The sequence below is a fragment of the Rutilus rutilus genome (genome assembly GCF_951802725.1).
Source record: "Rutilus rutilus genome assembly, chromosome: 5".
Taxonomy (NCBI): domain Eukaryota; kingdom Metazoa; phylum Chordata; class Actinopteri; order Cypriniformes; family Leuciscidae; genus Rutilus; species Rutilus rutilus.
In genome coordinates, this window is record NC_140213.1 from 38,897,320 (window position 1) to 38,921,502 (window position 24,183).

Below are 24,183 nucleotides of genomic sequence, written 5' to 3' on the forward strand. Positions count from 1 at the left end.
TTTTAACCGTTTTTTGTCCACGGCATGATCCTAGATTTGTAGGTTTCTGTATAGGCTATCTCCTGAATTTTTCTTTCGTTTTTTTTTCTTTATTTTAAGAGAGATTTTATTTTAGGACACAACTTTAAAAAATCCCTTTCTCGCGCGCGTTCTTGACTAGGAACGAGTTGGCGTGTTTCTTTTGTTTCCAAACGGTCCGCTTATCACGGCGCACACTTGGTTAGGACGAAGGGGTTTTCAGCGATGGGTAAAATTTTACCATTTTATTGAAATATGCTAAACTCGGTATTGGTACGAGCTGTATTCGGAAATATGAAGGACATATTATATTTAAGACTTTTAGGATCATTTGATGTTTTTCTTTTTATATTTAAATCAGAAGGTTTGGTTGGACACTGACACAGTAACACTCAACAGCTGTATTTACTTTGATTGCTCTGTTACATGGGGAAATTATTGTAAAAAAGTATCTTAGTTGGTCTCCCAGCCTGGTAAGTCTACTCTGTTGGCTAGTTTTAGAGGGGTTTTGGATACTGTAAACTGGTCAGATTGGGGGACTAGCTAGACCAGTTTAAATCAGCAAAGACGTGCATAACAACAAAGAGTGTAACCGTTACAAAATCATAAAATGATATTGTGTGTGTGTGTGTGTGTGTGTTTTTATGTACACTGCAGCAGAAGCTTCTGTTGTCATACTAACGTATGCTCCTGTTTTTACACAGACATCTCAAGCATACATTCATAACTGTTTATCAAAGTGTAAAGAGAAGAGTTTGCAAACATGCCTACTGTGGTTCTTATGGACTCGTCGCTGTCCATGACACGACCGGTGTCAGTGGAGGGCAGTGAAGAGTTTCAGAGAAAGAACCTGGCAGTTCATGGACTGACCATGCTGTTTGAACACATGGCCACAAACTACAGAATGGAGTTCACTTCACTTATCGCCTTCTCCTCGCTCTGGGAGCTTATGGTGCCATTCACCAGAGACTACAATACTCTGCAGGTAAAAACAGAACAGGTGTAATGCTGCCTGCATTAAATATAATGTAAATGCAATGTCTTAAACCTAATTCATCATCAGAGCCTTTATGATCTGATAATTGTTGGGGGTCTTATTTGTTATCTCTCGTTCATTGTTGTGCAGGAAGCTTTGAACAACCTTGAAGACTATGATAAAACCTGCCTGGAAGCTGCATTACAAGGTGTTAGTAATGTAGTACAGCAGGAGTGGGGAACCGCTTGCCCATGCCAGGTTAAAAAAAATTCTATATATTATGGCATATACACTTACATATACACTACTTGTTAAAAGTTTGCAATAACAAAGATTTTTAAATGTTTTCGAAAGTCTCTAATGCACACCAAGGTTGCAATTTTTTAGATTAAAAATACAGTACAAACAGTAATATTAATCAAATGTAAAAGAACTGTTTGTATTCTTATATATTTTAAAATATAATTTATTCCTGTGATGGCAAAGCTGAATTTTCAGCATTACTCCAGTCTTCAGTGTCTCATGATCCTTCAGAAATCATTTTAATATACGGATTTTCTGCTTAAGAAACATTTCTAAAAAAGTTAAAAACTGTTTTTGCTGCTAAATAATTTTGTGAAAAAGCAAGAATAAAAAGCAAAATAAAGATGCTGTTCTTTTAAACATTCTATTCATAAAAAAATCGTAATTATTACAAACTTTTGACTACTAGTGTACATATAGGAATAATAACCAGGACCAGAATAAATACAGTATGAAATACACAGTGTTATGTAAAACATATTTTATGGACTGTACGCAATACAATGATTGTAGTATATACAAAAAGTTGAAGATATAAATGTACTGCTCAAAGTCAATCATGTTATGCGTCAGCACTATGACTGATTGATCTGTTCAGTAAATTGTTAGGAAGGATTTTTTATAATGGTTGGTAGAGTATCATGGTAGTGGTGCACATAAGCGCTTTAGCAGGGGGTCTAAACATTATTACATTTTGAATATACAGTAGAGTAATTGTACCATTGAATTTTTCTAAAGACAATTTTTATAACTAATGCTAAATGTACTAAATAATTGCTTTGACTGCATTTTCGTTGTTGATCAGTGTTTATGTTGTTTTTATGGTGGCCTATAGGTGGTGCTGGTCACTGATGGTGCACTGGGCATTGGTCGTGGATCTTTGCGTCACTCCCTGCAAACAGTGAAACAACGTGTGGAGGACAAGAAATTCCCACTTCCTTTCCCATTCCCTTCCAAATTCTATGTCATGTGCATTGCCAATGCAGAGGAGGTACTTCAGTCTTTTTGCACTGTGTCCTTACCAGTGTTGTTTTAATGTCATTCAGATACAAGATTGGTGCCAGTATGATGTAAATTTGCAGGCCAAAACACTGAAACGAGTTAGCATTTGAGCGCTTCCGGTTCCAACGTCCCGAAGTCAATGGGTTTTTGGGTCTTTGGTTAAATGGCTGAAATAAGGTCTGTGGTGAAAACAAGCTCAAGACACTTTCACGTTTTATTCTACGAAATAAAGTATTCATACTACATAAGTATTACCCCACTCGTGATTTTTTTTTCGATTGCTAACAAGTGGCTAAATGGGACTACAGAGGCAGTTGGGGAGGTAAAACGTCACCACGCTGAAGAGATAAGATCAGTCAGCTTTTACATTCTTGTTATGCTTATTATATTATAATTGTGTTATAAACTATTCTAACTCAAACTTTCTGTGAAATACTGAAAGAGTTGTCTGAAACTTTGTGATGGTGACATTGAAGTCGCGCGACCGTGGTGTAGTTTGTTTATTACTTCTGGCAACTGCATTTAGGCTTCAAAAATCATAAAAGTTTTTCATCTGTGAAAATTATCTTGATGGACAAAACATGTAACTATCATAAATATTTTTTGATCACAGAGCTTGTTTTTTGCTATAATCCAAAAGCCTATGGAAAAATCCTATTGGGTTTTTGTCGAACAAAAACACTCTATTATACTTTTTTTTTTAAAGGTAGGGTAGGCAATTTTGGAGAGGCTAGCAATAGCAAGCTAGCTTTGAATTCCTAAGATCCCACCCCATTTCTTCAGAGCCTCACCTCCTCCAAAACACATGAATGCACACAGCCAGAGCAGAGTCTTCAAAGCGCCACGAGAGACGGCGTTAAATTACGTTGCGTCAAAGCACATAACATTACAATAATGATGAACGTAAACAACTTAAAGAGCACTCACTTTTACCACCTGACTGCTGCAAATTCATCTCAGCATTCATTGTGTTAGTCATAGAAATGCATAATTCAGAGTCTGAGGACATGAACATCAAGGGATGCCATCTCTTTATCTCAGGAGGAATTGGTTCGGGAGGAATTGTAAAAGGTGGCTGCTGTTTGTTTGCGGCGGTCTGTGACTGTCTGTCTACTATGGAAGCTTGTTTCCACCACACAATAAAACATTTTAAAAGATAATTGCGACTTTTTATCTCACAATTGCGAGTTTACATCTGGCAATTCTGACTTTATTTCTCAGAATTGCGAGATATAAAGTCAGAATTGCGAGATATAAAGTCAGAATTGCGAGATATAAAGTCGCAATTGCGTTTTATAAAGTCAGGATTGTTTTCTCGCAATTGTGACTTTATATCACGCAGTTCTGACTTTATAACACATTGCGAGTTTATATCTCGCAATTCTGACATCTTTTCTCAGAATTGTGAGCTATAAACTCACAATTGTGAGATATAAAGTCCAATTCTAAGGAAAAAAAAGAGTGTCTTTTTTTTTTACCTCAGAATAGTTTATATCTCACAATTCTGACTTTATAACACGCAATTGTGACTTTATATCATGCAATTCTAACTTTATATCTTCCAATTGCGTATTATAAAGTCAGAATTGTGAGATATGAACATGCAATTCTGAGAAAAAAAGTCAGAATTTCAAGTATATTTCTCGCAATTGCGAGTTTATATCTCATAATTCTGACTTTATATCACGCAATTTTGACTTATACACAATTGCGACTTTATATCACGCAATTCTGACTTTATAACCTGCAATTGCGACTTTATATCACGTAATTCTGAGATAAAAAGTCAGAATTGTGAGATTAAAAAGCCGCAATTACCTTTTTTATTTTTCACTCTGTGGCGGAAACAAGCTTCCATAGTCTACAACCCTGACTGCTGAACATATTTGGTCCTGAGACTTCCACAAAATATATAGTACTTTTTTATTTTTTTATTTAGACAACTTCTATTTAAGTTTTCAACCAGTATAACAAAAAGTGTTTAGAAAAACATTGCGTATCCCTACCTTTAATATTTTTAATTAGTTTTTATTTTTACCATTTCTATTTTAATTGTAGTTTTTTTGTTTTATTTAACTGAGTCGTTTTACATTATATTTTGAAAAAAATATTTTCCTTTTATGTGATTGAATCTATGTTGTTGTTTTGATGTCCTCTGAAGCTCCAAGCTACGGATGGTATGGATAACTTAGAGCAGCTGGTTAATTTGAATGACGGAGAGGGTCAGATATACACTATGGAGGGACCCCTTTGTCTCAAAAGTGTCCAGTCTATGTTTGGGTGAGTGATGTTGTCACTTTGTAGTAAATACTACTAAATATGTTTTTGTATTTTTAAGTGCACATTGTTGTTTAGGCAACATTTTGTGATGAACAGCATCACTGTGTTTTTGTGTTGTCAGAAAGCTGATTGACCAGGCGTACTCTCCCTTCCATGCGGTGCTGCGCTGTGGGAACCTGACCTCTGATGTGCAGGTCTTTCCCAGGCCAGAGCCAGTGATCATAGATGAGGAAGTGGATCCCCTGCCCAAAACAGTGCAAACAGGTACGAGCAGAGAATCTAATGAAATGTTCATGTTCTAAAATGTTACCTCCATGCTGTTGTAATGTAAACTTTTATAACTATTCAAGTTTTGTATTTTTAAACGCCGTTTCCTCATGACTTAATACAAAAGCATTTTATGCTACGTTCATTTAATATTACGTTCAATGTATTTATGTAAATAAATAAATGTTATTTTTATTTGTTGCTAATCATGCTAGATTCTAGATAATGAGGTAATTGGAGGAAAGTGCACATAATGGTTGTGTTATATATATATAGACTTGGAGATTGTGGGTTTTATTGAGATTGGAGACATCTCCAGCCCTCCGGTTTTATCCAGGCACTTGGTCCTGCCCATTGCTGTAAACAAAGGTCAGTACAATTAAAATTCGAAATAATTAACATGATTAATGGAATTCCATCATTTCAGAAGTTTCAATAACTGAATGTTCTTCAGCATTTAGACTTTTTATTACCAATGAATTTGACTTGTTTGTGATTTATTTTAATTACTACTATTTTTCTCTCAAATACCAATTTCTACCCAATAATTATAAATATTCATAATAAAAATATATTCATCCATAAAAATGTCCATGACTTTTTAAGATTTGATTCATTTCCATGACTTTTCCAATCACACTTTTAAAAATGTCCTTGTATATCTAGGATTTCCCAAACCGTGAGAATCTTGGTTCATAAATAAAAATGACAGTTGTTGAGGGATCAAATAAAACGAGAAATACAATGTCAGCTTACATCTTAATATTAAGTGGTTTTAACTTATTTTAAAGCTGGTTTTAGCTTAAGCCATCTTAATTTCCCCTTGATATATTCTTCTGATTGACAGAGGGGGATGAGATGGGCACGGGGACCTCTGATGAGACTGAAGAAGAGACCTCCACAAATCAGATGGCTGGCAAAAGCCCAAACTTCTGCGTTCTTCTACATGGCAGCCTAAAGGTGGAGGGAATGGTGGCGCTTGTACAACTAGGGTAAGGAGCAATATAAAAATATCCCTCTGTTTGCATAAACATTTGATTTTAGGGAATTGAGGGGTTTATTTTCATTACCAGCATATTTGAGATAAATGATCTAGTTACTCTGAAATAAAAGTTTCCCCTGTCTATAATTGCGTTTTCCTCTATCAGGCCAGACTGGTTCGGAATGCTTTATTCCCAGGCAGACAGTAAGAAGAAGTCCAATCTAATGATGTCACTCTTTGAGTTCGGCTCAGAGCCTCTGCCCTGGTTGGGCAGAATATCACAGCTTGGACCTGCCTCAGGTAGCACGTTTTCACTCAGTATTTTTTTTTTGTAACAGCCACACTTAAAAGGCCTGTTAAAATGAAACAAAAATGAACTGCACTGTATTGCATTATGCAGTGTGTGCAAGTAGTTAATAATTAAAACACTGAAACAAAGGATAGTAATCTAGACGGTTCACGAGTTCAGTTAGGAAACCTGTAGGTAAACACACAAGGGTCAGGGATAACGGTAGTACCACACATTTGCATGATTAAATATTTTATTTTCCTCTCATGCTTTGCTTCCTTCTGAGACTAGAGGTTTTCTCCCCTACATACACATGATAAAAACATTTGCTCATTGTTTTGCATAAGGTTTTGCTTACTGGCCAACGGAATAAATAACTATTCACTATGATTATATGTTTGCGTGACCTACAGATGCAGCTGAAAATCCCTATGGTGAAGATGACAGCAAAAGTCCTTTTCCCATACAGCCGAAACACAAGAGAAGCTATGCTCAGAATGTTACAGTCTGGATTAAAGCCAGTGGACTGCAGGTATACATCTCAACACTACGCTACAAATGATATATATTTGACACTGCCAGCCAGCAGCCATATCACCCGGTAGCCCAAGACTGGTTGCCCACTGAAGCTAAGCAGGGCTGAGCCTGGTTAGTACCTGGATGGGAGACCTCCTGAGAAAACCAGGTTGCTGCTGGAAGAGGTGTTAGTGAGGCCAGCAGTGGGTGCTCACCCTGTGGTCTGTGTGGGTCCTAACGCTCCAGTGTAGTGACGGGGACACTATACTGTCAAAGAGCACCATCCTTCGGATGAGACGTAAAACCGAGGTCCTGACTCTCTGTGGTCCTGACTCTCCCATGGCATTTCTCGTAAAGAGTAGGCGTGTTACCCTGGTGTCCTGGTCACATTCCACCCATTGGCCCGTACCAGTCATGGCCTCCTAATAATCCCCTTACATTGAATTGGCTCTATCACTCTCTCTCTCCACCTATAGCTGGTGTGTGGTGAGCGCACTGGCGCCGTTGTACTGTGGCTGCCGTCGCATCATCCAAGTGGATGCTGCACACTGGTGGTGGTTGAGGAGAGACCCCCTGATATGATTGTAAAGCGCTTTGGGTGTACAGTAGTACATATGAAAGCGCTATATAAATGCCTCATTCTATTCTATTCTATTCACTGATTAAATGTCATTAAACTAAACTTTTTAATAATCACATTTACAGACAGATGTACAGAAAATTCTCCGTAATGCAAGGAAATTGCCAGAAAAAACGCAAACATTCTATAAGGTGGGTGTATGTTTGTATGTATGTGATTTTTATGATTACATTTTTTTTTAATATATATATATATATATAAATTGATTTAATATATAAATGTAAAAAATTACAATTTAAGGATAGCATGGGCTGATATATGATCATTTTAATTAGTTAAAAATGCTTTTTGTGTGACATTTGTATTTTAATCACGGCAGGAATTGAACCGTCTTCGGAAGGCCGCTCTCGCCTTTGGTTTCTGGGAGCTTCTGAAGAATATGGCTGAACTTCTGGAGAGAGAGTGCACTCTTCTGCCTGACTCTGCCCACCCTGATGCTGCCTTCCAGCTGTCACACGCTGCTCAGCAGCTTAAACTGGCCAGTAGCAGAGACTCAAAATACTCGGGCTTCGAACACAACATCACCCCCATGCTCACGGATTTCTCAGGGGGAGGAGGAGGAGGAGGAGGAGGAGGAGGAGGAGGAGGAGGAGGAGGAGGAGGAGCAGCTGAGCGAATATAGAGGATGGAAGAACAATACTCAATGGACAACTGCCAGAGCAATTATAGAGGAATGTTTTTCCACAGAAAATGGGTTACAGCAGCAGGATCACACAAATGTGGCATTTCAATGTTTTAGTAGTGCCACAAAGGTTGTGTTTGCTGTTTTGGTGATAGATATAAAATGAGAGGAAACCTTGGACTTTGTGACAAATTATGACGTTGAGCACTCAATTCAAGGAAATGTTTGTGTATATAATGTTTTTTTCTAACATTGACTAATAGAAAACTGTGTAGTTTATGCTTAATGATAGTCATCTGAAAACTGATGTTTTGTTTCACTGAAATTTAATTAAACCGTTTTATTTGCTTTTACACATTCATGTCCAGATCCCACATCCAACGACACTGAATTGGCTCTTCCCATGTAACTTGAATGAGGTTTTCCCTGAGGTTCATGGTCTGTCTTATTGTTAGCAGTGCTTTGTGCCAACAGAAATGACTATTACAACACATCTCAGGGATTGACATGAAGATAAAATGTTGCTGCGTTTCAGTCAAGTAAGATAATCTACAACATCAAACACACAAAACCACCAAACTGCAAACATACATGAAATGTATAAATACCTTCATGGTCCTGGTTAGAATTCTTTTGTTAAGAATCTCTAGTGTTTTATAATAATCATTTACTCAGTCGTGGTCACCTTTAGAATTTCAGTATGTAGAAATTAAATGCACTTGAGATGGTTTTGCCTCAATAATGACTTCTCAGTGACAAGAGGGCAAATATAAAGAGAGAAAAGGGAGGCGCAAATTAAATCAAAGAAAAAGAGAGTTAGGAGGAATGAAGCATGTGGTTCCCTTCCCCTCAGTTGGCTTTCCTCTTTTTTGTGCGAAACCGTCTCCTCCTCTGCTTGAAGAGGTGGCGGAAGTTGATGAAGAGGCCTGAAATTACAATTTAATGAAATGTTATAAAAATGTAATGGCAATTTTTGCGCGGCTCTAAAATATTTAATTGGCTCTATACTATTAGTTAAAATATCTATCAAATTATTTAACAATCCTCTTCTGCTGTAGCAACTGGACAGGCTTTTACATTGGTCAAACGTTGTGAGAACCCTAGTTTCATTTGTAGCATGATTTTTGTGGACCTTACCCAGGAACATGAGCACCAGGTAGAGCTGCAGGATGTAGGAAAAGCTGAGCGAGAAGCCGATGGCTTTAGGCAAAGGAATACTGAGGAGTTTGGTTTCGTCAAAGATTGGGATGGATTGGACCACCGCCACAGCTGATCACAACATAAAAGAGCATGTCAGTTCTCACTGTCTCATGAGTTTTCCTTATGATAGTCTACAGATACACTTACCTTCAGCTAGCACTCCAAGAGGGTACAGCGGTATCCATATGGTGTATCTCAACCAAGTCAACAACTTCCATTCGGTATCAATGCAGGTCAACATGTAGAAAGGATACCTATGGTTCATTATTACAAAAGCAGGATTAGATATCCGTTTTTATCCAACAAAAGTCGGTTGGAGGAACAATACACTACTGTTTGTATTTGGTAAGATTATTTTAACGTTTTTGAAAGAAGTCTCTTATGCTCACGAAGGCTGCATTCATGTGATCAAAAACACAACAAAAACAATATTGTGAAATAGTACTACAATTTACTTTTTCTATGTAAATTTTTTTTTAAATGCAATTTATTCCTATGATGTCAAAGCAGAATTTTCAGCATGATTACGCCAGTCTTCAGTGTCACATGATCCTTCAGAAATCATTCTAATATGATGATTTGCTACTTAGGAAACATTTCTGATTATCAATGTTGAAAACAATATTTCTGTGAAAAACATTTTTTTTTGTTTTTTAAGGATTCTTTGATGAATGGAAGGTTCATACAACTGTAGTGTATATTATTTATTTTTAATAAAAATATTTTATAACAGTCAAAACTTATGCAGATATGTATTCTCATCTATATGTTGTCATGTGAACTACTTACATTGCTTTTAAACCTAGTTTTGAGGTAATGAGTGTGACATTTCACTACTGGCACACGATGCGTGTCTCATAGTGATATGTTGTGTGAAAATGTTTTATCGCAAAAGAGGAAGAAGTGTAGAAAAAATGCGATTGTACAGAAACCACACACAACATCACTGCTGAAAGAGCAAAGACCATGAAAGCTTTACCTAAAACCATTAGCCTCAAATACCAACGTCTTTCTAATATAGTTTGTATTCTGTAATTATGTATAATTTTTTGTATATTTAGCAAAGAGAAGATGCATTTACTTTAACAAACTAAGGACTGCATATAGGCAGTTGAATAATTAATAACATCTGGCTCATAAAACACAAAAGAGGATATCCTGCAGATAAAGAAATTCAAACTACACATTGACACCATCTCCTACATTTCCTCACCACTAGCAGAAACTGCTCTTATAAGATCACACATGTATCATAATAATATTCACATAATTACCTGAATATCTCAATCGTACTCCACAGATAGAAGACAAAGAAGACCACTGGTTTGTTTTGCATATCCTCTAAGCTACCAAATATGACAAAAAGGATGAAGTTTCTCCCCATCACCTTTAACAAGAAAAATGTAAATAATTCTCACTGTCATTAAAGTTAATATTCAAAACAAACAGTGTAAAATGAAGTGCATTTAATTGGCTACTAAAGCATGGCGTGCTGTGCACTAGGCATACCTGAATGAAAGCAGGCATGACTCCAGTCTTAACCAACCCCACAGCAGGATTGATAACTTCCATTATTGCCAGCATCTGACAGAAGTACATCACGTCGGCAATGGTGTGAAATGTGTCGTAGAAAGAATCTGTTGGGTTGACAAAAAACTGTAAGGACCATACTGAACACTGAGTTTTCACACTTCAGAGTGTCACTTCATGTGCAATAAGATGCTCTTTTTATATATAAATACAGTTTATACAAACCAAACATTTGCATAACAGACCTGCAGGCCTTCAGAAAAATTCAAACGAAGTGCATTTCCTGACAGTGACAAACAAATGCATCTTTAATCTGCTTACAAAAACAAAAAAAAGAGTCTAACCTTGTCCAAGTATGAACAGACGTACAGTCATGTTGACAAAGATCCAGGAATAGCCGAGGAACTGGACCAAGTTGTACATAAAGAGAAACCCCTTTTTCAAGCCAAGAAAGGCTGCATAAAAAGGAGTGATGAATGCACGGTTATTATTTGGTAAGCTGACCCAATGTGTTTATTTTACACTCTTAGAATTAAAAATATACTCACGGTCCTTACGAACCCTTGACTCAATGCTGACTTTGTTTATTTTCTCTTCCTGCGAACAGAACACACATCAGGCAGTGCACGACTGTGAAGCTCTTCAAGTATAACTTAAATAGCAAACCTCTTTACCTTCTCTCTAAGCTCCATTTCTGCATCTGACTCATCCAGCCAGCGGTCAAAATCGGGTGCTAAAAACAGAGGCTTCCTCTCCTGCTTAGTGAGGCGATTCCACCAGACGTGCTCCTGCTTCTTTACCGTGATATTCACCTGCCGCTGGGTGGATTTGTGCTTCACCTGTGGACACAAACAGAACATGGAAAATGCACTGCACTTCATTGTGCAACCAAACGCTTTACATGTTTTTTTGTTGCAATTTCTGATGGCCGTTACCTCAGGCTTAACCGGTTTTAGGAATTCCAGGCTGAATTCGTATTCATTTTCTCCTTTCGCTCCATGCCCTAGACCTCAAAAAGAGCAGAACAGATAAAAGTCACACAACTGAAGAGAAAGAGCGTCCAACTGATGGTTAGTAGTGAGATGTACCTCGGAAGTGAAGGATGTTCTCTTCTACACCAATATTGAGATTCTGCGATAAGAGACAGAGTGAAAAAAAAAAGAAGTATGAAGTTTCAAGCTCCTCCTCCCACTGCCTGTTATATCAATACAATGCCTTCAAATGCACCATGCATCTGACAGATATTATAATATGTAGTTATAAAAAAATAATAATGCATCAGTAATGAATGGTTCACGTAATATAAGTCACCGTTTCAGGCTTCCTGAATTAAGATATTTATTTTAATTCACCTCTGAACAACCGGGTTTTTTTCTTCATTTAATGATAAAAGTGTGATTTCTAGACCTTGAAAAATTTATAAAATCTTATAACTCCATGGGCATTTTTATGAATAAGAATTTTTCTAATTATGCCAAGCTTTATAAATGTTAGGTTATTTAAAAATTCTTATCCAGTAAATAACAAACAACTGGAAACATGGTGCCTTTGAAAAACATTATGGACAATTGGTGGCATTGGAGTAAAAAAGGTTAAGAACCACTAATATGGGACTTGAGTTAAAGGAATAGTTTTCTACTATGGGAGGCAATGGTGTCCATCAACTATCTGGTAACAAATATCTTATTTTATGTTCAACAGAAGAAAGAAACTCAAAGTAATTGATGATTTTTAAGTGAACTATTCCTTTAATTGCATGGCCAATTAAAAAGTGTGTCTGATGTTATTAGGTTTTGGCATATGTTATACTTTTATTTTGCATTTCTGAGTTGTATGGAGACATACGAAGGGAAAACAATGTAATAATAGCTTTCTAACATGTACAATACACAAATTTATTTGCATTAAGGTACGTCATAGCAACCGTATTACTACACCACAGCAATACCACCTTTGTTCCAGAGCTCTCGATTGCAACATGCTTTCTCTCTCATTACCTTTAATGAGAGGACAGGTCAAACATGCTTTATCCTGCCCTGAGAAAGCAATGAGGGGGAAGGGGGCTGAAAGGTGTCTGAAACTGGATTGTAAATAAAACATGCCCTGCCATTGTAACTGAGCCAGATGGCTAGTGGTCCAGTAGGATCAAGTCCTGATCTCCCTTTCCGTAATCTTCATCTTTATTCTGATCTAGGCTTGATGCAAGTCCTGTCATCAGACCTACAGAAGGTGTTGTTATTCAAAGGAATATCAACCTAACACGGTTCTGTAACCTAGAACCTGGATGTGCATACATATTAAATGCAATAAATGCGAAATGAAAGAAGAAGATGAAAATGCATTGCCTATTATGATGTAATTGCCCCATAAAAGCAAGTTTTTCTTACCTGTGCATCACTGATCTCCACTCGCAGGTATATCTCCCCATGCCGCTGTGCCCAGTACACGTGAGGTGTGAGAGCCTGCATTGCAAATATTCACATTAAAATGTGCTTTACTCAGATTTAACAATGAATGACAGGCAATGTAAATCTTGAAACAAGCAGCCGGAATACGTTTCCACCGATTCTGTCATTTGTCCAGAATATTCTTCGAATGCGCGTGCGCGCAAGTGAACGCAGCACTCTCCGCCCACTTTTCAATTTTCCGGAAGTATCTATCTCATTGATTTTCTCTAAAACTCCTCAATAACGACTTCTATGCCTTGAACCAAACCACCAAGCCATGAGACGAATATCATTTCAAACATTGGTTTAGAGAAACTAAGCATTTGAAAATAAGAGAAAAAGACACAAGACCGTGTGCATAGCTATTGAGCCAATGAACTACGCTGCCCGTGAAGCACTGGGAATGACGTAATCGAATAAAAGAACGACAATATATAAAATGTGCAATATTAGCTATAAATAAATGAAGAAAATGTGCGATTTGCATGAATTTATAGACTATTATTATAAGCATGAAATACAACACATGATGTAATTGAGCAGCCCTTATGGATTATGGGCAGGATAATTCGTCACGATTTTGTTCAACAAAGTTGAAATCACATTTAATTTCCATAGATAAAGGCGTAAATCCTCTTATATGAAGGAACATTATCTGTTTGCCAGCTTCATAGAGTATTTTACTGTGTACACTTCCAGCCAGCGACGGCGCTGTGACGTCGCGTTTGCTCCACTGTTTACGGAAGTAAAGTTAGACAAAAACCGTTTATATACTGTCTATGACAAAAACCTACGGTTAACGTGCACGGACTCCAAACACTGCTGTGCAATTTAAGTGTTCAATTAAATTCCTCATCCCGTGCTACAATTTAAAGATGGGTTATACAAATATCATACCTTACAAAGGAAATGCTTTAGAAAGGGGGAGCTAATCAATAGAACACGTTTATATAGTTAACACGAAGATTGCTATTTTTATATATAATGCAGCAGGATTCTGAATCTAATCTTAAACTAGACTTGCAAACAAATAGTACAAGATTTAATGTTCTGGTCGGTTTGACTGGCAGTGTAGCTGCACTCAAGGCGCCTTTGTTGGTAACACAACTACTTGAGATTCCAGGGGTAAGTGTAACGTTATTTATATTCCGACAGTTCAAACTGTATGCAACTATGCATGCTTGAAGCTGACAGAGCCACATGTCCTCCAATGTTATTTTTATTTCACACATTTGTCCACTAGAGAGTGCTGTTTTTTTAAACATTATAAGTTATTTAAAAATGACTACATGTCATGATTAATTGAATAAGTAATAAACTCAAAATTTGTATGGTTTGAGTGGATGTTGTCATTTTTGTCCTTCAAAATAATAGGACATTAAAAGCACAATAGTGTTTTTATGGTGTCAATTTATTTATTTGGCTTACAAATAAATTGACCATATTTGTTTAATTTATTTGACTTACGAATGAATGAGTAAATACATAAATACAATTTGATCAAAAAAAACAAAAAACATATTTATCATAATAAAGGTTTTAGCCCTGTTTTGTGAATTTTTTATGATTTTAAGTGTCAGTCAAATATGAGTTGAGGGATGGGATTTTTTAAAGGGCGAACCGATCATTTTTTTCCTGTTCTGTTCTCTAGGTTGATGTACGTGTGGTCACCACTGACCATGCCACTCATTTTTACGATATCAGTGAAGTCTCTGTTTGTGTGTACAGAGATAAGGATGAGTGGGAGGTGAGTACTGCCTTTGAAGAGGAAGAGATGCATTTTCGGTAATCAAACAACAACATTATATTGTTTCCTGCTGTGAAGTTACATCAATACACTAACTGACCTGGATATGAGAGTTTTAGTAGAAGATGTGAAAGGCTTTCCTTATATTTCTATGCTAGATGTGGACAAAGCGCTCTGACCCTGTGCTACATATCGAACTTAGACGCTGGGCAGATCTTTTAGTGATTGCTCCACTGGATGCCAACACACTTGGCAAAATTGCCAGTGGAATATGTGACAACCTTTTGGTAGGTAATGTATTTATGACATTTTGTATGGATTTTCTTTAGATGCATTATTATGTAAGTATGCTTTACCCATTTTGTTGATGACAGACATGTGTGGTGCGGGCCTGGGACAGCAGCCGTCCTCTGCTCTTCTGTCCTGCTATGAACACAGCCATGTGGAAGCACCCTATCACTGCACAGCAAGTGGCCACACTTAAAGGCTTTGGCTACGTTGAGATACCATGCATTTCCAAAAAACTTGTCTGTGGAGATGAAGGTATCTTCCAAGAATGTGTTTTTACGAGGCAATTGCACTGATAAGGGAGAATGGAACAGATAAAAAAAATTGTCATCGGTGTGTGAGAATCAGTCATGCATTATTCATTAACTGAAGATCAAACAGGCGTCAGACTTTTATTAGCATTCTTCTGAGGATTTAATGAATTAATGTTTCTTGTGTTTTGGCCCGTCTTACATTCCAGCCTCTGTGTCTTCGCAGGTAAAGGTGCCATGGCAGAGGTTTCAACTATTGTTGAAACTATCAAACTGCACATCCAGAAACATCCTGAATGACCTCAGACTAAACATACCAGGGCCAGCAGGCGGGAGACACAAGGTTGTCCACACATCGTTATTATTATTATTCGTGCTATATCTTCTATTACATTTAACCTGGATTTTGCCATAAAAAGCTGACATAGCACTGAGAAACATTTATCATTGTCATTTATCATTCTTTGTAATGGTTCTATTCATTACATCCATTGAATTTTGCTCAAAAATGTATAATAGATGATCAGAAACTGACACTTTACACTGTAAAAAATTAAAATAAACTGTTCTCTGTTTAAGTAATACATTTCCTAAGTAACACGGCTTCGTTTAGTCAATCTAAATTTGTTCATTCACTAAAGGCAAAATTCCTCATTCAGCCAATAAATTCTTCAAGTCAATTTGTTCTGTAAATTTTTCAATAATTTGATCTAAGACTTTGATAGCTTTACATATAGACTTTTAGGACACTTATTATGTTAAATGATCCATGCTATCTTTGTTTGTGAAGGAGCAATCGTCCTTCAAAGCAAACCTATTCAGGACCTCAACACTGGGCACACAAACCTCAGGAATGGTGACAGTCAACAAATGTAAAAAGATGAGCTCTTAACATCACGACTAGTTGCTAACAATAATGAGAAACCACCAACAAAAGTTAAAATAAAGACAGCAAACAGCAAAACAGTAATCCTATTACAGTAAATGTAGAATTTATTCACGCTGCAATGCATGTTGGGAACTCATGAAGCCTCAACATTTCAAAAGTATTGTTCAATTCAATTGTTTGTAATTCTTTATTGTTTGACTAAATGGGACAGAATTTGGGGGAATTCTGTTGGTCTATCGTGGGTTTTTATTGTTTCAAATTATTAACATTTCTTAATATTTGTAACTCAAAAGGTTCTCTAACCTTTTTATAATTTAATAATATCAGTGTATTGTCATTTAATGATATCAGAGTAATGACCACAAAAGCCATGTAACACTTATGATCAATGGGGAGATAAAAAGGCTATTTAGAAGGGAACAAAATATTCATGTTTGGTGTAGTTTACTTTATAAAAAACTGCTTTAAATGTTTAAAGTGTATGTGATCTAGTTTTGGGATACATGTTCTCTCACTGAACTCACACCTGTAAGCGTGGGTCGAGTGAGGGGCCTCTAACCGCAACAGTAGCAAGCGGTCATGAAAATAGACTCAGGTTGTACTTGAAGATGCTGATGTACTTAACACCTCCAAATATATGTTTTTCAGATGCATATCCTGTTTGCAGGTTGCCGTTAGAAATGGGTTCTGTTCTGTTATTCATATGTGGTTAACCACCTATGTTCACATTTGGCCAAGATGCACCAAAAGCACAAGCATACTATATGATTACCTTAAATTTGGTCTAAATAATAATAAAAAAGGGTTTTTTTTAAGGCTTTGTCAAATTATTGAGTGCAGAATATGGGTGATTCTTCAATTAGGGAAACATTTCTGTCCCCTAAGACAGTGGTTCTCAATTCCAGTCCTCGTGACCCATTGCTCTGCACATTTTGCATGTCTCTCTTATCTGACACACTCAGTTCAGTTCATGGAGTCTCTCCTAATGAGCTGATGATCTGGTTCAGGTGTGTTAAATAAGGGAGACAACTGTGCAGAGCAGTGGGTCACGAGGACTGGAATTGAGAACCACTGCCCTAAGAAGATTTTAAGGAATTTAAAATAATTTTAGGTTTAAAGGATAGCTTATAGCAATACTGTTTAATTCTCCTAATTTTTAAGTGTTGAATTTCCTAGAATAATAATTCAAAGATTATCCTGACCAGATTTTTTATGTATAAGTTGTACAGTAGTGGTCAAAATTGATGGCACCCCTGATAAATATGATAAAAAATAAATCTGCATTGTTTATCCTTTTGATCTTTCCTTCAAAAAATTCGCAAAAATCGAACCTTTCATTGAAGTAAAAGAATTGAAATTGGGGGGTAAATCACATTATGAAATAAATGTTTTTCTCCAAAACACGCTGGCCATAATTGTTGGCACCCCTAGAATTTTTTATGAGAAAAATATCTCTGAAGTATATTCCCATTAATATTTACCTTTTTTAGCACATCAGGAGGACTAGGAACATGACATTGTCCAGCTATGACTTCTTGTTTCACAGGAGTTTAAATATGAGGAAACACAAATGCCAAATTCCCTTAATCGTCCATCACAATGAATAAAACCACAGAATATAGTTCTGATGTGCAGCAAAAGATTGTTGAGCTTCACAAAATAGAAAGTGGCTGTAAGAAAATATCTAAAGAATTGAAAATCCCCATTTTGACCATCAGGGCAATAATTAAGAAGTTATAATCAACTAAAGATGTTACGAATCTGCCTGGAAGAGGACGTGTGTCTATATTGTCTTAATGGACGGTGAGGAGGAAAGTTTGAGTGGCCAAAGACTCTTCAAGGATCACAGATGGAGAATTGCAGAGATTAGTTGAGTCTTGGGAGTCAGAAAGCCTAAAAAAAAATGATCAAACAACCCCTACATCACCACATGTTGTTTGGGAGGGTTTCAAGAAAAATCCTCCTCGCTCCTCCAAGAACAAACTCCAGCATATTCAGTGGTCAGACACGACTGGATCTTCAAAAGGGACCGGATTCTATGGTCAGATAAAACGGAAAAAAAAGGGCTTTTTGGCAGCAAACCCACAAGATGTGTTTGGTGCAAACAGGGATGAAGAGTACCCCATGCCTACGGTTAAATAAACTGCTGGATCTTATATGTTGTGGGCATATTTATTTGCTGGAGGTCCTGGACTTCTTGTTCAGATACATGGTATTATGGATTCTAGCAAATACAAACAGATAAAAAATCTAAACCTGACGGCCTCTGCTAGAAATCTTATAATGGGCCGTGGTTGGATCTTCCATCAGGACAACGGTCCAAAACAAACATCAAAATCAACACAAAATTGTGTAACTGAGCACAAAATGAAGCTTCTGCCATGACCGTCACAGTTCCCTGACCTGATGAGTGGAGTGAACTGAAGAGAAGAAGCACCAACATGAACTTGTGAATCTGAAGGATCTGGAGAGATTCTGTATGAAGGAATGGTCTCTGATCTCTGGTCAGATGTTCTCCAAACTCATCAGGCATTATAGAAGAAAACTCAGATCTGTTATCTTGGCAAAAGGAGGTTGCAAAAAGTATTTAATAACAGGGTGCCAACAATTATGGCCAGCGTGTATTGGAGAAAAACATTTATTTTATAATGTGATTTACCCCCCACTTTCAATTATTTTACTTCAATGAAAGGTTAGATTTTTGTGAATTTTTTGAATGAAAGATCAAAAGGATAAGCAATGCAGATTTATTTTTTACAGCCATTTTTTTATCATATTTATCAGGGGTGCCATCAATTTTGACCACCACTGTATATGTTTTTTAAAACAATCACTGTCCCCAATATTGCGGTCATTAACATCATGCCAAGCATTTTACAGTTTTCAGAGGGAAAATATATATATACTATATATATAATACTGACTAAAATAATTTCTGATCTCTAATCAGTGACACTAATTTCTATCATAACCAAAAATATATTTCAGAATTTAAAAGTTTTCAATCTTTCTCATAATACAAGAGACTGCTGTGATAATTGAGACCATTTTACCAATCAGACGTTTAAAATAATACCAAAGATGAAAGGGGAAAAAACAATAGATTCATTAGATAAGTCATAAGTGGTATATTGCTGGTGAACTTTTAAGTGACTTGAGCCAGGGTGAAAGTAGGGCAGTAGGGAGAGGTTGGCTCATAGATAAGCAAGGAGAAAAGTCTGGGCAAGGCAGTGTCCTATGCTCTTTCTTTGAGATCTTCTCTTCAGATTAGTGAGTTTTATTGTTTTATTGCAGCGTTTGATCTCATGTTCTGACTTAGCAGGGAAACCAGTCTTACATAGACATGGTCAGATTGGCTTTGGCATACTAATGTTGCTAGAAAATAAGAAAATATAAATACAAGAAAATATCCTCAACACCATTACACCACCAGCAGCAGCCTGAACCGTTGATATGATACTAAATTCTGACCCTACCATCTGAATGTTGCAGCAGAATTCGAGACTCGTCAGGCCAGGCAACATTTTCCCAATCTTTTATTGTCCAATTTTGGTGTGCGGGTGTGATTTGTAGCCTCAGTTTCCTATTCTTATCTGACAGGATTGGCACCCGGTGTGTTCTTCTGCTGCTGTAGCCCATCTGCTTCAAGGTTTGGTGTGTTGTGCGTTCAGAGATGCTATTTTTCAGACCTCGGTTGTTACGAGTGATTATTTGAGTTAATGTTGCCTTTCTATCAGCTCAAACCAGTCTGGCCATTCTCCTCTGACCTCTGGTATCAACAAGGCATTTTCACTCACAGAACTGCCGTTCACTGGATATTTTATTTTCAGCCCGTTCTCTGTAAACCCTAGAGATGGTTGTGTGTGAAAATCCCAGTAGATCAGCAGTTTCTGAAATACTCAGACCAGCCAGTCTGCCACCAACAACCATGCCACGTTCAAAGTCACTCTAAAATCACTCTTCTTCCCCATTCTGATGCTCTGCTTGAACTTCAACAGATCATCATGACCACGTCCACATGCCTAAATGTATTGAGTTGCTGCCATGTGATTGGCTGATTAGATATTTGCGTTAACAAGCAGTACATTGTATAGTGCCAATGCAGTATTTTAATATTTTGTTACATTTTCCATTTTTACTATTACATTAATCATTTTATGCTTAAAATGTGCTGGTCTGTTTAAATTGTGCAGAAAATTTGCTTTTTAATGACTTCCATTGTGACACCTTACGCCTTTACATGTCCCATTTGGGCATGTTGTAATTTTTCAATAGTTTTTTTTTTTGTGTGTGTAAAATATAGAAATGAACATTGTTGCATGATGGTTAATTGCATGATATCAAAGGATGAATCATTTTCATGTTAGTTCAGTCAACGATGCATACGCTGGCACATTACATTTTAACATTTAATCAAAACACTTGTTCATCCTCATTTGCTTTGCAAAGCAGCTGAGGTGTTGTCATCAGATGTAGTCAGTGCTGCTTTACACACAGTCCCCGGTCTGATGCGGTGTCCTCCTGTCATTGGCTGCCAAGCCAGACTTTAAAAACAGGCAGGAGGTTGAAACCTTTGTCAAGCGGGTACTGGAAAGCGGTGAAATCAACTGAGCATAATGTGGAGGAGGCTCCAATCTCTTGGCAGGCTAAATAAGTGTACAATATTCTTAGTCACATGTGGGTTGTAGATGGCACGGATCTGTGTTATTCAAGGTCAGTTCACTAAAAAGCTTTTTGTACAGGAAACAACATGGGAAATGTATTGCGAAACATCAAGAACCAATCCATTGCACAATTCTGGTGCAATTATGTTCATGTCTCCTTTTACTCTTTTGAGGACAACAAAAAATAATCAACATTTATTGTGGGTTTTCTCCATGTGTGAACCTTATGTTTCATCATCAGAGATCTAATTTATGATTTTTAAAATGCACACACAAACCTTGCAGACTTCTCAGGGCTCAGGTGTACCCCAGCAGATTGCTTGATGTTGGAGGTGTCACTAAGGTTGAGTAAACACTTGTCACATTTCCTGCTTGTAGTCCTTTGGGGATGTTGACGGGCCCTTGGTGCTGCTTCCCCAGGTAGCTGAAATGTAATACAGACATAGCTGATGTAACTCTACAGCTGAGTGAACTCATAGCTCCTGACTAGCGCAGGAGCTGGCACCGTTTCATCACTTATATAAACATATCACGTTCAAAGTAAACACATTCAAATAGCGCAAATGTGATGCTGCTGCTGCTGCTGCTGCTAAAAAGAAAATGAACACAACAGGAAATATTTGAGAATAAACCCTAACACAACATGTTCATTGATCAATATACTAGTTCATAATACGTCAATGATACTGTGTTAAAAAGGTGTGGGGTGGGGAATTGCAATACTTGGAAATCAGTGGAAATTGCAATACTTTCAAAGAAATTTTATTATGCAACAAAGCACATACAGATCAAGATCAAACGTTTCAATCAGCCTTCTTCAGTGAGTCATCATTATAAGTTCATGCCTTTAATATATTAAACCTTATTGTAAAGTGTTACCAATATATTATTTTTTATATCATGTATTAAGCATTGATTTTATTTGAGCTTCTACAGTCACAACAGTTGTTAAGATGGTCCTGATAAACATAGCAATCATTGACTTTTCACTATCGCCTAACTATCATACTTTCTGTTGGTTTCTTCCTCATCCAGAGATGGTTATTTGCTGATTTCCAATATATTTCAATTTTCTTACTGTAACTGGCAGAATGCTTGTCTATGTAAGAGCACATAGTCTCAGAGAAAGTCTCACCTTTATATGTGTTATTTCAGTTAAATAAAAATAGTAGTATGGTGTCAAACATGACAACTAAGGGTCACATAGAACATTGCGCTTTTGTGCATGCTTTTAAAAAACCTCATCTCTCCCCACCCCCTCCCTGCTGGAACTGGTTTAATCTGTCACAACCGTCATGTTAACTTTGGCTTCCTTTTTCTTTTATCTAGCCTTGTTATTTCATGACCTTTGTTCTCCCTCTCAATATTGTCCTCTTCTTGGGTTTGTAATGTTTTGATAAAATGGCAAATGACTATGGTTTCTGTATAAGAAAAGTAGTGAACTCAAGAAGCTTCACATTATGGCAAAAAAAAAAAAGTGCTTTTTAAAAATTCTTTAGGACAATGTGAAAGAGCAAAATGAGAGAGTATATGTGTGAGACAACTGATTTGATTTCATCTTCCCTTATAGGGTTTTAAATAATGAACACCTGGTGACATGAAAACTGGAAGTGCAAGGTGTTGTGGGAAATCCTGTAGAGACCCTGTTCCTGAGGAAAGATCACTCCCTGGGGAACATTCGGTCTTACGGAGGACATCAACTTGTATGTAGTTGCAATCTCAACGTGCAAACGATTAGACACAGTAGACAGATGTACTGTGTTTAGCAACAACACTGTAAAATGAAAGTAATCAGGTAAAAATGAAGACAATAAAGCTCAAAATTCTGTTCATTGTCTGTTAACAGCCATGAGTCATTCCACATGTCAGTTATTTTGCAACTAAAATAAACACATTATATTCTGTTAATAAATGACCTAAATCTGGCTTCCTAAGCCATGACCAACCATTAACAAGGGATCAATAAATAACAGACATCTCTGCTATCTGTGTTGTGTCAAACCTGAACTGCAGAGATTCTGATGAACAACACTATACTACAACAGTTAGTGTTAATCTCAATATTTACTTATACATTTTTAAGATCAACAGCTGTATCTATTAGCATTAGTAAATGCACTGTGAACTAACATGAACGTGAACATTTTTATATATAAATGTATAAAAATTTACATATACAGTGAGAATAAGTAAAAAGTGAGAATAAGGAAAATAAGTATTTGAACACCCTGCTATTTTGCAAGTTCTCCCACTTGGAAATCATGGAGGGGTCTGAAATTGTCATCGTAGGTGCATGTCCACTGTGAGAGAAAATCACAATACATGATTTTTTAACTATGTATTTGTATGATACAACTGCAAATAAGTATTTATACACCTGTCTATCAGCTAGAATTCTGACCCTCAAAGACCTGTTAGTCTGCCTTTAAAATGTCCACCTCCACTCCATTTATTATCCTAAATTAGATGCACCTGTTTGAGGTCGTTAGCTGCATAAAGACACCTGTCCACCCCATACAATCAGTAAGAATCCAACTACTAACATGGCCAAGACCAAAGAGCTGTCCAAAGACACTAGAGACAAAATTGTACACCTCCAAAAGGCTGGAAAGGGCTACGGGGAAATTGCCAAGCAGCTTGGTGAAAAAAGGTCCACTGTTGGAGCAATCATTAGAAAATGGAAGAAGCTAAACATGACTGTCAATCTCCCTCGGACTGGGGCTCCATGCAAGATCTCACCTCGTGGGGTCTCAATGATCCTAAGAAAGGTGAGAAATCAGCCCAGAACTACACGGGAGGAGCTGGTCAATGACCTGAAAAGAGCTGGGACCTCCGTTTCCAAGGTTACTGTTGGTAATACACTAAGACGTCATGGTTTGAAATCATGCATGGCACGGAAGGTTCCCCTGCTTAAACCAGCACATGTCAAGGCCCGTCTTAAGTTTGCCAATGACCATTTGGATGATCCAGAGGAGTCATGGGAGAAAGTCATGTGGTCAGATGAGACCAAAATAGAACTTTTTGGTCATAATTCCACTAAACGTGTTTGGAGGAAGAAGAATGATGAGTTCACCATCACCAAGAACACCATCCCTACAGTGAAGCATGGGGGTGGTAGCATCATGCTTTGGGGGTGTTTTTCTGCACATGGGACAGGGCGACTGCACTGTATTAAGGAGAGGATGACCGGGGCCATGTATTGCGAGATTTTGGGGAACAACCTCCTTCCCTCAGTTAGAGCATTGAAGATGGGTCGAGGCTGGGTCTTCCAA

At 37.2% G+C, this 24,183-nt stretch overlaps 3 protein-coding genes across 9 annotated transcripts; 2 read left to right on the top strand and 1 right to left on the bottom strand.

The window, feature by feature from the left end:
• The first annotated feature begins 183 nt into the window (after window positions 1-183).
• ints14 (integrator complex subunit 14) lies at window positions 184-8,252 on the top strand. 4 transcript variants are annotated; one of them, XM_084410107.1, is made up of 12 exons: window positions 184-247; window positions 723-1,003; window positions 1,145-1,252; window positions 2,133-2,288; window positions 4,461-4,579; window positions 4,701-4,843; window positions 5,123-5,215; window positions 5,694-5,838; window positions 5,995-6,131; window positions 6,531-6,649; window positions 7,339-7,404; window positions 7,593-8,252. In XM_084410107.1, the coding sequence occupies exons 2-12, from the start codon at window positions 782-784 to the stop codon at window positions 7,893-7,895; spliced, it is 1,611 nt and encodes a 536-aa protein (XP_084266233.1). In that variant the 5' UTR covers window positions 184-247; window positions 723-781; the 3' UTR covers window positions 7,896-8,252. The 4 variants fall into 4 exon arrangements, with proteins under 4 accessions (XP_084266233.1, XP_084266235.1, XP_084266236.1 ...); XM_084410109.1 differs by having other exon boundaries at window positions 5,995-6,128; XM_084410110.1 differs by having other exon boundaries at window positions 206-491; window positions 5,995-6,128.
• On the bottom strand, window positions 8,205-13,477 carry hacd3 (3-hydroxyacyl-CoA dehydratase 3). Its single transcript, XM_084410111.1, has 11 exons — window positions 13,013-13,477; window positions 11,714-11,756; window positions 11,561-11,634; window positions 11,300-11,464; window positions 11,174-11,222; window positions 10,970-11,080; window positions 10,605-10,732; window positions 10,370-10,482; window positions 9,243-9,349; window positions 9,033-9,164; window positions 8,205-8,821 (listed from the first exon to the last, which is right to left on the bottom strand). The coding sequence occupies exons 1-11, from the start codon at window positions 13,091-13,093 to the stop codon at window positions 8,745-8,747; spliced, it is 1,080 nt and encodes a 359-aa protein (XP_084266237.1). The 5' UTR covers window positions 13,094-13,477; the 3' UTR covers window positions 8,205-8,744.
• Window positions 13,478-13,779: 302 nt separating this feature from the next.
• Window positions 13,780-23,089, top strand: ppcdc (phosphopantothenoylcysteine decarboxylase). Of its 4 annotated transcripts, none has more exons than XM_084409930.1 (6): window positions 13,809-14,197; window positions 14,724-14,819; window positions 14,978-15,106; window positions 15,194-15,362; window positions 15,585-15,701; window positions 22,482-23,089. In XM_084409930.1, exons 1-5 carry the CDS (start codon window positions 14,057-14,059, stop codon window positions 15,656-15,658), a joined length of 609 nt encoding a protein of 202 aa, XP_084266056.1. In that variant the 5' UTR covers window positions 13,809-14,056; the 3' UTR covers window positions 15,659-15,701; window positions 22,482-23,089. The 4 variants fall into 4 exon arrangements, with proteins under 4 accessions (XP_084266055.1, XP_084266056.1, XP_084266057.1 ...); XM_084409931.1 differs by lacking the exon at window positions 22,482-23,089 and adding an exon at window positions 16,896-17,050; XM_084409932.1 differs by lacking the exon at window positions 22,482-23,089 and adding an exon at window positions 16,149-16,883.
• The last annotated feature ends 1,094 nt before the right edge of the window (window positions 23,090-24,183 follow it).